Below are 15,212 nucleotides of genomic sequence, written 5' to 3'. Positions count from 1 at the left end.
GGGAAGGAAGGGAAGGAGGGAGAGAGAGAGAGGGAGAGAGAGGAAGGCAGGCAGAAAGGCAGGCCACCCTGGCCGCAGGTGGGCAGCAGGAGGCAGAGAGCATGAGGAGGCTCACCCCCACAGACGACGCCGTCCAGGCTTTCACAGCGGCGGTCGTCACACTCGCACGTTTTCCCATACACCCTGCGGTCCCCCGGAGGGTAGCAGGTGCACTTGCCGCACTCGCATTTACCTGCAAAACAGGGAGAGCACAGGGCTTAGAAGCGTCCCAGAATCAGCCCCGCTTTCCAGGCACACACGCACACGGTGAAGCCTGTTCAACCGTTCGGCGAATAAATTTTCTTCCCTGCCTCTGGTAAACGGACGCCCAAGAACAAGAGCCACGGAGCCCAGCGGGGGGGGGGGGGGGGGGGGGGGGGGGGGGGTGAAGTGACACTCCTTTCATTCATTTTTGAAGACTAATACAGTTAGGAATCCCTCTGGGTATTTCCTATTTAACTTCACTTGATGATACCACATGGTATATGTTTAAACATATTTTAGTATAATGTCATTTGAAAAAATGTTCTTATATATTTTTATTTTGGGTCTACTGGCCACATAAGGAAAAAAAATGCTCACAGGTACATTTCAAGGCAATGTTTTATGGCTATTTATGGACGCCAGTTTTATAATTTATAGAACTCATTTTATCATGGAATGCTTACCAAAGTGCACGACCTAAATACCCTTATTGCTCTTGACTCAAAATTTTAAAGTATAAGCCTTTTTTGGAACGAGTTGGGTTCACAGTTTGGGAATTCCTTAACTATGGTCGTTATGGCTGTCAGCATTACTTCTTGGGCTGTAACTACGTGTCAAACACTATACTTCTTCCCATTCCATCATTTTGTTTTCATGATTCCACTCACTGACGAGCGCTATCACTACCATTTTACTAAACAGGAAACAGACACACACGGAGGCCAAGTTCCTCTCCATGGTGAACCAGCTCATAAGGAATAGATTCAAAATTTACATCCATCCTCATTAACCTTAAAGTTTGTGCAGTTAACCATAAGGCCAGCCTGCATCTTAATATACCCAACGCAGCACCACGAGGCTATGAGAAAGAAAATTCCTTCTGCCTGCGGAGCTGGCGCCGGCTTGGCAGACATTCATCTGGGTGACTACCCTGAGACATCTGTTACTCTCTGTCATTAGCCCAACCGTCGTAATGACACACCCACTGAAATGATCATAAGACGCTTTGGGGCTGACCCTGCAATGTTGTTAGTCATTCTGTGCTGCATTTGTATCTTGTTAAAGAAATTCCAAGTTGGTAGATGGTGGAAGAAAGGAAAATTAGTATTTAGAATCATATAATTTCAGAGCTGTAATTAAGATAATCTAATGCAGTGATTCATAATCTTTTCCGGCAGAAGTGGTGGGGTCACGGTCCCTTTGAGGATCTGGTGAGAGACATCGCAATGGACAGTGTGGTTTTGGCTGCTCCTCGGCCAGCCTCTCTCCGCCCTTGGAGACAGGCCCAAGTTCAGGGGGAGGCAGAGTCCCTCTCTTTCCCCGGTGACACTCCCTCTTCCCATGTCCTGGTGGACAGAAGAGGGACACAGCAGACACTGTTGGCCAGGGCTTTGCTTCTCGAGGGTGAAAGCAAAGACACAGGGTCTGTGGCAGGAGCACCCCAGCAACAGCACAGCAGTGAGTGTCCAGGAGCGGAGGAGCTCGGCACGAAGCAACGGCGGCAGGACGAGTTGTTGGCAGGGCCTGGCTTCCCTGGGGCGCTGCCTGAACTGGGTGTTCACACTTGCACTCTGCGCCTGAACCCTTCACATAAAATCCTCCTCCGTCCCCGTTGATGCAGGTGGTCTCTGTTTCCACAGACAAGAACTCTAGCTGGTAGACCTCAGATCTCTCCTTGGAAAAATATAGCAGCACACGTTTACACTTTTGTAAAATGTCAGGAGGATCCATGACTCCCCACAGTTTATTTAACAGATGAGGAAACGCAACCAAGCTGAGGCTGAATGATCTAAGGCCGGCGAAGTAGACATCAGCAGGGCTGGTGATGGGACCCATTCTTCTGAGCCCCAAGGACCTTCTGGTGCCCACAAACTTACTCGTCCTCATCATGGTGTGTGTGTGTGTGTGTGTGTGTGTATGAATGACAACAAAAACCCAGACTGTGGAGACACAGAGACTAACCATACAACCATCAGCAGTACGACCATGTGTGGCTAACGAGTCCTTCATGTGCAGATATGGGAAACATCAACCATGTTGTTCCTGAGAGGGCATGCAGTCCTAGTTATCAAGTCAAGATAGATTTTTAAGTTTGAGGATGTATGTGTTTTTGGTGACAATTTTATTAACATTTGAAGGCATTCAAGAAGTTTTTTGGATATAAGTATTATTGGTTTCTGTGCCTCTTTGGGAAGGATGACCTGATTACTGGCACATGGGGGCACCTGGGTGGTGTAATCGGTTAAGACTTTAGGTTTCAGCTTAGGTCATGATCTCAGGGTTGAGAGATCAAGTCCCATGTCAGGCTCCGAGCTGATTGTGGAGCTTGCTTGCGATTCCCTCTCCTTCTCCTTCTGCCCCTGCCCACTGCTTACCCTCAAGCTCTCTCTCAAAAAAAAAATAAATACACAAACAAACAAATAAGTAAACAGTGGCATATGTGTTCAAATATCTACATTTCATTGTTTTCATTATGCATAGTTTGTCTTATATTTCTTCTATAAAGTTAGATTGCAAAGTGTTCATGTTGGATCTTAGGTCCATTTTTTTCCCCTAATAGATTTTAATTCATGTATATTTTTCAAATATCAGAGTATAATTAACCACTTTGAAATTCTGGGTGTTTTATTTATTTATTTATTTATTGGTCATGTATCTGTCAGAGTTTTAAAAAGCTACATTAAGCCAACTATTAGCTGAGTTACTTTACAGATATAGCTCTGATACAGTTTATAGGTTGTAGTTGCTTCATATGCAAAGACAAAAAAATCATAAGTCAAGACAGGCTAATGTATTACAGATAGAAAGCTAAAGAAGAGTAAATTGTTCATGTCATCCACATTTTAAATTGCGTTATTCTGCTATCTTAGGTGACCACTTTGGTCTAGTCACTACCAAGACACATACTTGCCAGGTAAATTTCTACTCATCTTTCAAGATCCAAAGTCTATTTCACCAAATCCATGATTCTTGCGTCCTCCTACTCACACGCCTTCACAAATACAGCAGAGTCAACTGCCTTCTCATGTGTCCTCAGGATGTTTGAATCAGTATTTATTGAACAGATGCACTAAACAATAATCACATGTAAATGGTTTAATAATAACATTCCCCTGACACATAGGATGTTTCTTCCAGAATACATATGCCTTCCCAATTACCAGAAAGCCTTCATCGGTGTTTCCCACAGTTACATCGATGAAATCTGTCCCACAGCAAGCTCATCATCTTAATTTACAACCATACTTCTCTTCCTATGTCTTGTTATCGGGAGAAAGTCACCATCATTTGATCTGTCGCCACATCTTAAAAACACCTGATAACATAGTGGATTCCTTCCTTCTTTTAATGAGCTATTCTTCTCCTTCCAATTTGAAATTTCATGAGATCCACTTTTTTAATTTAAATTTGATTAATTAACATACAGTGTATTATTAGTTTCAGGTGTAGAGTTCGGTGATTCATCAGTCTTACATAACACCCAGTGATCATTACATCACGTGCCCTCCTTAATAATGCCCCTCACCCAGTGAGCCCCCACGCCTCTCCCAGAGATCCACTTTCTTAAAACATGTCTGTGATTATGTAATTGCCTTTCATGTGATAGTCCCGCATAGACCTTCAAGGCAGAGATCAAATTCCTCAGCAGAGCTCTCCACACCTGCTCCAACTCACCTGTCAAAGCAGATATTCGATGTTCACAGTGCACTCATGTTCAGAGACTTTGCTTTTTGCTCCACTTCTTCTCTCTGCTGTGAGCTCTACCACTTTTTCTGCACAAGCGGACCCACTATTCAACAGCCAGCTCAGATCTCCTCACGTCTATGAAACCTTCCTTGTCATCCCAATTCAGTTACCTGGAACATGTGTGCTTCCTCTCTGATCCCACAGTAATTTGTTCACACCACTGGTAGATTACTGAATGCAAGCTTTATACTGCATAAGTACATGCTTGGATCTGACCACAAATACTGAACTCTGTGGTCAAGGCTGACAGTGAGATATGTGTCCTGTTGTCTCTGTTGGTGGAGTAGGAAACCCTGACATACAGATTTATTGCCTTTTTTTTTTTTTAATAAGAAATCGAGTCCATTCTCTTTTCTTTATTTGCTAAATGATATTATTATTTCAATGACTGCTTTAGCGTTGTGAGCTATAAATCTGTCTTCTCAAATGACTATCAATATTCATATAAGTAAGAATGTAGGATAATGGAAGTTTGCATGTCTAGCACTAATAAGTGCTATTTTATTTAACAAATTGAGAGGAAAATCTAAAGAAAGGTATGCTCAAAGAAATAAAAGCAAGCCAGGTAATTTTTGAAAAGATAATCCAGAGACAGATGGAAAGGACAGAAATAACTATCTAACAAATGAATTCAGTCAACATCATCAATATCATCCAACCAAAACTTACATGAACTTTACACTGAGTCTCTCCATTCTTATTAAATTTTTAGAAAGCAGATAATCTTTAAGCACACACAAAAAGTCAGTCCAATGATATCATTTTATAAGGGACTGAAATACCTATGAATTGCATTCTAAGGCTTTGACATAAGCAAAAAGTAATGAACTAAGATAGATATCAAGATATTGACTAAGGTAGATATCAAGAAGTTCTGATTGAAAAAGATTTTACTTAAACATTTTAAATTTGACACTTCCTTAAAATACAGGAAAAACTAAGTGAAGAATGACAAGCTGCAGTTTATTCCTAAACACAACTAGTCATTTTAACAAATAAAATATACCTCACTTTAAATATCATCTTTAATTTAAATTTTCTTACACTCCCTAAGAAAGCTAAATATCTTTCAAACACGTTTGCCTTGAAGTACATTTTTCCCCTAAGTACCAGATTAAAATTTAAAACCCTAATGCACTTACTCCAAAATAGTTCTCATATGAAATTCAGCAAACATGAAGAATTTCTTTTGTGCAAAATACTTGATCAGATATGAGAGTTTAATTCTAAACAAGTTATATAAGTCTATAATTTCTGCTATCCCATATAACTTATTTCATTTCACTAGGCATCAACTCCAAATAAAAGTGTTAGAGAATGATATTTCCAAATATCACACAATTATTTTGAGCATTATTGGCAAAATTTACTACTGTTATTATGTTATTGTTATCATTGTTATTGTTATTATGAAACTGAAAGGTCAAAATTTTTTAATATTTGTTTTAATAGAAAATTCATATGGTCTGTAGACATTTGAAAAGATACTCCTTTCTTAATCATATGGGAAATGAAAACTAAAACCACAATGACATTCCATCCCCAACTAATCAGATTAGCCAACTTTAAAGAACTGACTAAGTTTTGGAAATGGTCTGGAAACACAGGCCATATATTTTACAACTGGTGGAAATGCAAGTTGGTAGAATATTCTGGAACAGTGCTTAGCATTATCTAGTCAATATGTTTAATTTATGAACCAGCAATTCAATTCTTGGTCATATTCTCTGGAGAAAAGTATACTTGTTTGTACCAGGAAATGTTCCAGAACAATCATAACAATGCTATTCCTTATAGTCTCAAAGGGGGCTCAAATGTTCACAAATGTTCATCGTTAACAGAATATATTAACGTCAGTTATATTCTTAGGTGAACCACTGTGTTAGAGTGAAAGGAGCATTGCTCCTTGCCACATCATGCCTAAATCTTCAGAACATAATGTAGAGTGCAACAAGTCAGCCACAAAATGATGTATATTTTTTTGAAATATTTCAAAACAGGTAAGTCTAAACACTCCAATGTTTGGGAATGTATATGTAGGTGGAAAACTTGAAAGAAAGGCATAGAACACCTAAAAGTGAGAATAATGGTTATCTTTTCAGAGGAGGTTATATGTGATAATTGAGGCATGGCAAGTGGGAGCTCTTGGGATTCTGGCATTATTCTACTTTTGCACCTGGGTCAAAGTGCGAATATTTTACAATGATTCATAATGTCATAAATCAATATGGTATATATTTTCCTGGGCATAGTGGACTATTCATGAAACAAGGCTGGTATAACCAGTGGGCTATGTTGCAAAAAAATCAGTCTTCTCCTTAATTCATTCATTATAACTAAATAAATTGCCAGTGTACTCAACATTTAAATGTAAAAGTTTAAAACATAAAATGTTGGACAATATAGGTGGGAGTTTTCATAACCTTCAAGTAGGAAAGACCATTCAAAACATGACAATAAACCAGAAACAAACAAACAAAAAGGACAAGTTTGACCATAAACAATAATTAAAACAAAACAATATTTAAAACAAAAAAATAAGCAAGACTGACATAAACAATAAACTGAGACAAAAATATTTGCACAGATAAAACATAATAAAAAATGACAAAATGACTATACATATGAACTCATATATGAATAACCAATAATAACCAGTAGCCAATAACCACAAGAAAAACAGACCAAGGACAAAATTGAATCACTCACAATAATTTTGTCTACAAGTTGCTTCAAGGTACATGTAAATAAAATAACATTATTTTAATACTAAGAAGTAGGACTAAGTAGGACTGTCATTCTACATATACAGTAACTCTGTACCACTAAATTACAAGATGAAATAAAAGAACATCTTGATAACTTTGTAAAAGGTAGACTGCCTCATTTATATTTTTAGAAATTGAAAGATTAAAACTTTATTTATTAACCTGATGTTTAGAGCAGCATTATCAACAATAGCCACACTATGGAAAAAGCCCAAGTGTCCATGGACCGTTCAATGGAGAAAGAAGATGTGGTGTATATATATACAATGGAATATTATTTAAGCATCAACAAGAATGAAATCTTGCCATTTGCAATGACATGGATAGAGCTAGAGTATATTATGCTAAGCAAAATGAATCAGTCAGAGAAAGACAAATACCATGATTTCATTCATATGTGAAATTGAAGAAACAAAACAAATGAACATGGGGAAAAAAAGAGAGGGAGGCAAACTTTAGACTCTTAACTACAAAGAACAACTGAGGGTTGCTGAAGGGGAGGCGGGTGGGGATGATGGGTTTAGATGGGTGTTGGGTATTAAAGAAGACACTTCTTGTGATGGGCACTGGGTGTTATATGTAAGTAATGAATCACTATATTGTACACCTGAAACTGATATTGCACTGTATGTTAACTAACTAGAATTTAAATAAAACATTTAAAACTAGAAAAACCCAACCTTATCGATTAAGTTCACCAGTTTTTATCCTTATTAACTACCAGAACACAGTTATGGTAGAAATATTCACTTCATTATTTCATAAAATTGGAGACTGTTAGAGATGGAAAATCATGGAGGATGATCAAGTCCAACCAGCCCTATAATTTACAGATGAGGAAAATGAACTCTGGGAGTGAGAAATCATGTGACTTTCTCAAGGACACACAATGAAAAGGAATCTACAGGTCGTCTCTCAAAGTCACAGAATGAGTGAGGGGATGGAAACATTAACTCAGTCCTCCATCATTTCTAGAACTATTGTTGGTTGTTCTTTTGAATAGTTAGGGATGCTTGGGTGACTCTCTCCTAATGAAAATGGAGAGGTATCTGTAAGCATTACCTGAAGAAAAGGTAGTCATTTTTGGTACAAGCTAATTTTCCAAACTAATATAAATCTAGACAATTGGTTTTCAGGCTATGTATCTCTTCCTCCTTTTCTTCTTTCTTCCCCTCCTATTCCTCCTCTAGTCCTTTGTCCCTCAACCAACCTCACCTCTCTATCTTTCTCTCTCTCTCTCTCATAAACACACACACACCATCTTTGTTCCCTCCTTCTTTCTTCCAGCTATTTCTTTTCTTCTTAGATTCCTCTTCTTACACAATCTTAACCATAACAAATCTCTCAGTCTTTAGACTTTGCCTTCTCCTTCCACCACTCTCTTCAAACTTCTCTTCCTAAAGTGTCATCTCCATTAGGGCACAGGCTTCAAATCATCAGGGACCAGTTACTGCATGCTAGAGGAGGAGACACAAAGACAAACAAAACAGATGCTCCTCCCTAAACTCACGGATTGACAGTTAGGGAAGGGTCCCTTCATGAACTAATTGGAAAACCGATACTTCATTAGGTGTTAACAACCAACTGAATCTTCTCCATCACCACTAGTAATACGCTTGTGAGAGAGCACAAATTGGGAGTTTTCAGATACCACATGGTAGATGTATGCACCTGAAGAGCAACTGTTAAAGAATGAAAACATCTCCAGAAAGCATAACTGAAAATACAACACACAACCACACACACAAATCAGTTCCACCCCATATGCTCCCACTTGAGGTGTTTAGGTAGAGACTGATGCTCTCCTCCTTCAAACCACACCACATAGAAACTACATATTCTTGCTCAAGAATAAATGCCACTGGGTGATCAGCCTTGAATATCTGTATCAATGTGATCACTCCCTCATTCACTCAACAAACACATTTTGAATATCAACTATGGATCAAGTATTATGTTAGATGCTGAAGATACAGAATTAAGGACATTTTAAAAAACTTTTAGTAGTGGAGGGAATAAAGGTAAAACAAACTAGCACACACATCTGGCAGGGTTAGAAAAAGTTCCTGGTAAAGGTGACCTGGGAATGAGTCTCAAAGTGTTTGTTAAATGTCAGTAAGGTAAAGAGACAGGGAAATACATTTTAGGGCACCAATACAATTAAAGCATGGGCTCTGACATTAAATAAATCTAGATTCTAATCTCGAGATGTCCACTATTAAATGTAATTCCTTGGAAGACCAAGTTAAACTTAATTTATTATGGTTGTGTGATGGGAATAATAATAAAACTGATACTAAGGTTATTGTAAAGGTTAAATGTTGTAATGCATATAAAGTACATAAGTCAGAGCCTGGCGTACGGTAAGTGCCCAATAAACAATAGATATTATTTATATTTTTATAATAGAAAACATGTTGGGAGGCTTGAATCTCAATCACTCACATAAAATCCATTCCTTTCCTATTCCATTTCTCTAGACAAACAAACAAACAAACAAACACCTGTATTTCCTGCTCTAGGATGAAATTAACTAAGAAGACCACTGTATTATCAAATGCACCTGCCAGTGTGGTCACAGCAGGCACACTCTTTTTGACCTTATTTTCTTTCACTTTTAAAAATGGTAAAAACCACACTTGCAGTACACGCTCAATAGCTAGATAGTAATTAGAGGCTCACATAAAACAGAAAAGAGATTAGCACTTTACTAACATAGTCCTCTTTTGCCTAAAATAATAGATTTACCATAGCAACCTGATTGCACTACAAAAACTCCTGCCAAATGCATCCTAAGTTCTCCTGAAATTTCTATGAGAAGAAATTAAACACTTGAGAACTATAATATTCTGTACCATTTCATCTAAGTACAAATATTTTTATGTGCGAGAATGAAGTCCTCTTCATCAGACATTTGAAAGTGAAGAGGCACCTTTCACCTCCCATTTCAAATGGATGCTGAGTCTTCTTATAATTCAAGCCACATTGACATCACAATTACCAGCCAAGGAAGAGTTGCTCATAACTTTTAAAAACATGGATAAATGTCAATTCTTCTGTTTGTACTTTCTTAGTACACAAGGATTAAAGTAATCAGTCATGGACTATGTGAGGAAAGAAGACATTTAAGCAAATGTAGCACTAATATAATTTTCTGTTGTCTGCCCTAGAGTGTCTAAAATTGAAAATGGGAAATTGGTATGCCAGGTGTCACTTTTCTCTAGGGATTTTCCAATGTATCGAGCACAGCATCACAGAGGAGGTCTGTTAGACCTCTGAATTAGATGATCTCATTATTTCAACCTTCAGATCATTTCTAAAATAACAATTACTCAAGATTCATTTTTTCTAACAAAATATCTATAACTTAGGAAGCAATATCACACTCGTTTGTCAGCGTAACCCAGAAACCAATCAGCAGGTCCAAGGTTTAAAAGTCAGTGAAAGACTGAGGTTAGGAAATGTGAAGCTTAAGTAATTGATCAATGCGGCCCATCATGAAGAGGCCAATATCAATTAAAAAATAAGACTCTCCTTCTTCTTAGCTGGTGAACCCATTAACTTTACAGTGGACTGTACATTGTTTCAGAAACAAGATTTAGGGATTCTGCAAACATAAATCCTATCCCATTCAAGCCTATTCTTAGTATTAACTTTAATTACCCCATTCTAGGTCATAAATAAACAGATATAACTATAATTCACCATGAAAGACCCTATGGGACAAATGCCTTAAGACAGTCACAGGCAATGAATGCCATTCACCAGGACAAGTGCTGTGGTAGACAGAATCAGAGAAATGTTTTTATGGGAAATCTCCTGAAAATAAACTTTATTTGAGCAATGGAAAGATAGCACAGAATCAGGCCATAGTCACTTTTAAATTCTTGGGTTTTGTTACTTTCAAAAATCAGAAGTACAAGTGAATATATCATTTCCTTAATACACACTTCATGAGTGCTAATTAAACTGATTTGAAATAAGTGTGAAATTTCTTCCCACATCAGGGATAATTAGGAAATTTCTTTAACAATTTGAACAATGAGATCCATATCACAATACATAATACATTTTCCAACAACAAGCTAGACTTTTAAAAAAGAAAAAAGAAACCAAAAAAATATTTTCTACTGATAATTAGTTTGTATTTTTTTTTAAGATTTTATTTATTTATTTGAGAAAGAGAAAGCTAAAGAGAGCTGAGCTGGGGGAGAGGCAGATAGGGAGAGACAGACTCCCTGTGAGCAGTGAGCCTGATGGGGGGCCGGATCCCAGGACCCTGGAATCGTGACCTGAGCTGAAGGTAGACGTTTAACTGACTGAGCCATCCAGGAACCCCAATTTGTACTATCTTTTGCTTCTGTACTTAATAATGCTGATTTCTGCAAGTCCTAAAACATTAGTGAAAATACTGTGTGTGTGTGTGTGTGTGTGTGTGTGTGTGTGTGTGTATACATATATGAGAATGTGTATGTAAAGTACATTTAAATTTGAGGGTGACAAAACTCCACGTGAGCAATTTATCCTCAAACGGTTCATGTAAAAAAGCTCTTTATAATATTCTTAAGTTTTCTAAGTTTGAAATTATTTAAAAATAAAAATATTTTAAAATTTAAAAATATGTAAGTAAAACTCTAGACATAATGTATCTATTTAGATAAATTTAAAAAAAACAAAGTCTTATCAATAATTATGCATAAACCTACCCACTCATTTTACTTTCAGTTTTGGGAAATATTCTTTAACATCATATTCAGGATTTCAGCCAATTTTTTCAATAAAACAGTGTCAAACAGATGCAGAGCCTGGGAACTGCACAGCCAAAAATGTCAGAAATTCAATAAACTTGAAATTTATAAATATAGTAAACTTACTTTAACTTTGGTATTTTACAGCACAGTTAGCATAATCAGGATTAGTAGGTAAGGGTAGCAAGGAAACAGGGCTTAATATACTGTAATAAATAACATTCTACCCATCGAGGTAGTCCATAATGGAATGTACTGCCATAGCAAGGTGTAAGCTCCCTAAGAAGGGAATCTCTGATAAGAGTTAAGAGTTTGTGTTCTGGACTCAGAAAGACCTAAGACAGAATTTAATATTAACCACTCATATGCTCTATAATCTAGAGAATAACTTAACCTATTGACTTAAAAATTTTCAAAATTGGGAATACCTACTTAATAAATACCTTTAAAGATACTGAAATAGAAAGCTATTCGTAAGTATTACTAATAGTTTGGATTTCCAAAGTACCACTATGATATTTGTTTGTAGCATAACATTTTTTAAATTAAACATATAACTTAAAAAGTAAAAGGCCAAGATGCCTTTCAATGGACGAATGGGTAAGGAAGATGTGGTCCATATACACTATGGAGTATTATGCCTCCATCAGAAAGGATGAATACCCAACTTTTGTAGCAACATGGACAGGACTGGAAGAGATTATGCTGAGTGAAATAAGTCAAGCAGAGAGAGTCAATTATCATATGGTTTCACTTATTTGTGGAGCATAACAAATAGCATGGAAGACAAGGGGAGTTAGAGAGGAGAAGGGAGTTGGGGGAAATTGGAAAAGGAGGTGAACCATGAGAGACTATGGACTCTGAAAAATAATCTGAAGGGTTTGAAGTGGCGGGGGTGGGAGGTTGGGGGAACCAGGTGGTGGGTATTGGAGAGGGCACGGATTGCAAGGAGCACTGGGTGTAGTGCAAAAACAATGAATACTGTTATGCTGAAAATAAATAAAAAATAAAAAATAAATAAAAAGTAAAAGGATTCCACATATATTATAGTGTTATATATTCTTATATAATCAGAAGTAGTATTCCATTTTTCACTGCTAATATGTTTCTATCTCAGTATGAAATTCTACTTTTTTTTCTCTTCCAACAATATATTTCAGATAACTCATGGTTTTTATATTAAGTAATGCTACTTCTTCAAAAGGTATTTTATATTGACATTACATTTCGACAAACTCATTGCACCTGAAATTCCTATCTCCATTCTGTCTCTCGCTTCAGCAATAATTTTCACTAGCAAAGATTCAATATATAAGATTAAGTCAAAGGCTGCCAAGGCTGCCTGACTTAAGTGGCCAAAATCCTAAAGAAAAAGAAACCATAGGGAAATAAGTTCTACATTCTATGTGAATAATCCCCTTCCTGCATTTGTTAAATGTGATCTGAAGCTTTTTAAGGCAAGAAGAAAGAAACATTTAAAAGATGAATAAACAAAATAGAACTTTTGACTTTTTCATCTAGCTAGAAAAACAGTAATTGGAATTCAGGGACTTTGAAAGAGGGCATTGATAAACAATGTATAAATATCCCAGGTTTTCACTTTAAAAGTCATTTCAGTTCCTAATTGAATTGAGGTCATCTATCTGCCTTTGCACGTCTGCCAGAAAAAAAAAAAAGAATAGATATATATTCTTTATATATATCTATGTATGTATGTGTATATATATATATATATATATATATATATATATATATATACATCTACAAGAAAGATAGTATCACTCACAAAATTCTACCACTTTCATTAAACTGTATTTATGCTTAAAGATAATGGTATGTCAAGAGGCAGGACAAAACGATCAAAAAGAAAGGATAGATAACAGAAAGAGCTCTAAAAATGAGAGAGGTGACTAACCTGGAATTGTCAGTAATGGACTTTAAAATAACTATGATTAATATATTCAAGAAACTATATTATTAAATGGAGAAAATCACCAGAGAATTAGGTATTAAAAAATGGAAATTCTGAATTAAAAAGTATAGTAAATGAAATGAAAGCCTGAATAAAGATATTCAGTGGTAGATTAGACATGGAAAAAGAGAAGATTCGTAAACTGGAAGTAGGTCAGGAGAAAATACCCAGACTGAAGCATAGAAAACGAAAAGAATGAGGAAAAAAGAGCATAAGAGACCTACTGGACATGAAATAATACCTAATGCATCTAACTGGATCCCAGAAAGAAAAGACATAATGAAGCAGAAGAAATATTTTAAGAAATAATAGTACTGTCATGGGCTGAATTGTGCCCCCCAAAAGTCATATGTTGAATTCCTAATCCCCAATACCTCAGAATGTGACTATATTTGGAGACAGAATCTTCTGAGGTAATTAAGGTTAAATGAGGCCATTCATGTGAGCCTCAATCCTGTTGATTTTATAAAAGAGAAGATTACAGACACACCAAGGGAAGATCATATGAAGACACAGAGAAAATACAGTCATATACAAGCTGAGGAGAGAGGGCTTCAGAAAAAATTAACCTTGATGACACTTTGATCTTGGACTTAGAGCTTCTAGGACTCCAAGGAGATAAATTTCTGTTATTTAAGCCACCCACTTGATAGCACTTTGTTATGGCAGCCCTAGCAAACTAATATAAGTGCCAAAAGAATTTAAGCTACAGATTCAAGAATCTCCATGAAGCTTCAGAATAAATATAAAGAAAACCACAAACCTTAGGTGAGACACAGCTTAGTCAGTGGCTGAAAGCCAAAGGGAAAGTCTTAAAAGTAGTCAGAGAAAAAAAGATTTTTTTTTCTTTGAAGAAAAAAGAGCAAGAAGACTGATGATTGAATAACCAAAATAAAATGCTTAAGCCAGATGGAAATGGAATGACATCTCTAAAAATCTGAAACTGTCAAATTACAATTCTATGCCTAACAAAAATGTCCTTCCAATTTGATTAAAAAATGAGGACACTTCCAGACTAACATAAACTAAAAGAAGTCGTGACCAGAAGAGCCTTATCAGAGGCAATATTAAAGAAAAAAGTTCCTCACACGCAAGGAAAATGATCCAATAAAGAAATAAAATAAAGATCCAATAAAGAAATGAAAAACAAAAAGTAAATATAGGACAAATACAAATGAAAAGAGTCTATAGAATTAAAATAATGTCTTGCAAAGGTCAAGGTCTAGAATTTAAATTTCATGATGCTAGAATAACTTTGATAACAAAATCACACAAGGACATTATAGGAAAAGGATGTTACAAATCAATCTCTCATGAACTTTGAATTCAGCTTTTTCAAAAAGATTCCGATCCAAATGGGTTTAGTCTAGGACTAAAGAGTTGGTTTAACATTTAAAAATCAATCAAAATATTTCATCACCTTAATAGAAAAAAATTATCATCTAAGTATATACATATTAAATATTTGATTCAAACGTGCAAAAAATTAAGGGAATAAAAGGTAATTTCTTATTTTGATGACAGTCTAAAATAAATCTGTAGCTAACATAACATTTATTAGTCAAATATTGAAAATATTTTCCTGAAGACTGGGAGCAAGACAGGAATGTCCACTATGTCTATTCCTAATCAATATCATACAGACATGTTATACAGTGCTCTCAAGTAAGAAAAAGAATTAAAAAGCATAAAGAGAGGATGAAATAACACTGTCATTATTCATATAAGGCGTGA

The 15,212-nt window shown here is 36.2% G+C and overlaps 1 protein-coding gene across 2 annotated transcripts in view; it reads right to left on the bottom strand.

Moving 5' to 3' along the window:
• LOC111147097 (integrin subunit beta like 1) overlaps positions 1-15,212 on the bottom strand; it is a 205,620-nt gene that overhangs the window by 23,445 nt on the left and 166,963 nt on the right. For both annotated transcript variants that reach the window (XM_022502984.1, XM_022502985.1), the window contains one exon: positions 116-232. In XM_022502984.1, coding sequence (XP_022358692.1) covers positions 116-232 — 117 coding nt within the window. The remainder of the gene's footprint in view (positions 1-115; positions 233-15,212) is intronic.

Source organism: Enhydra lutris, unplaced genomic scaffold, assembly GCF_002288905.1.
Source record: "Enhydra lutris kenyoni isolate GAN:26980312 unplaced genomic scaffold, ASM228890v2 scaffoldscaffold15, whole genome shotgun sequence".
Taxonomy (NCBI): Eukaryota; Metazoa; Chordata; class Mammalia; order Carnivora; family Mustelidae; genus Enhydra; species Enhydra lutris.
Note: the sequence above shows the minus strand (reverse complement) of the source record. Positions and strands in the feature narration are given on the sequence as shown.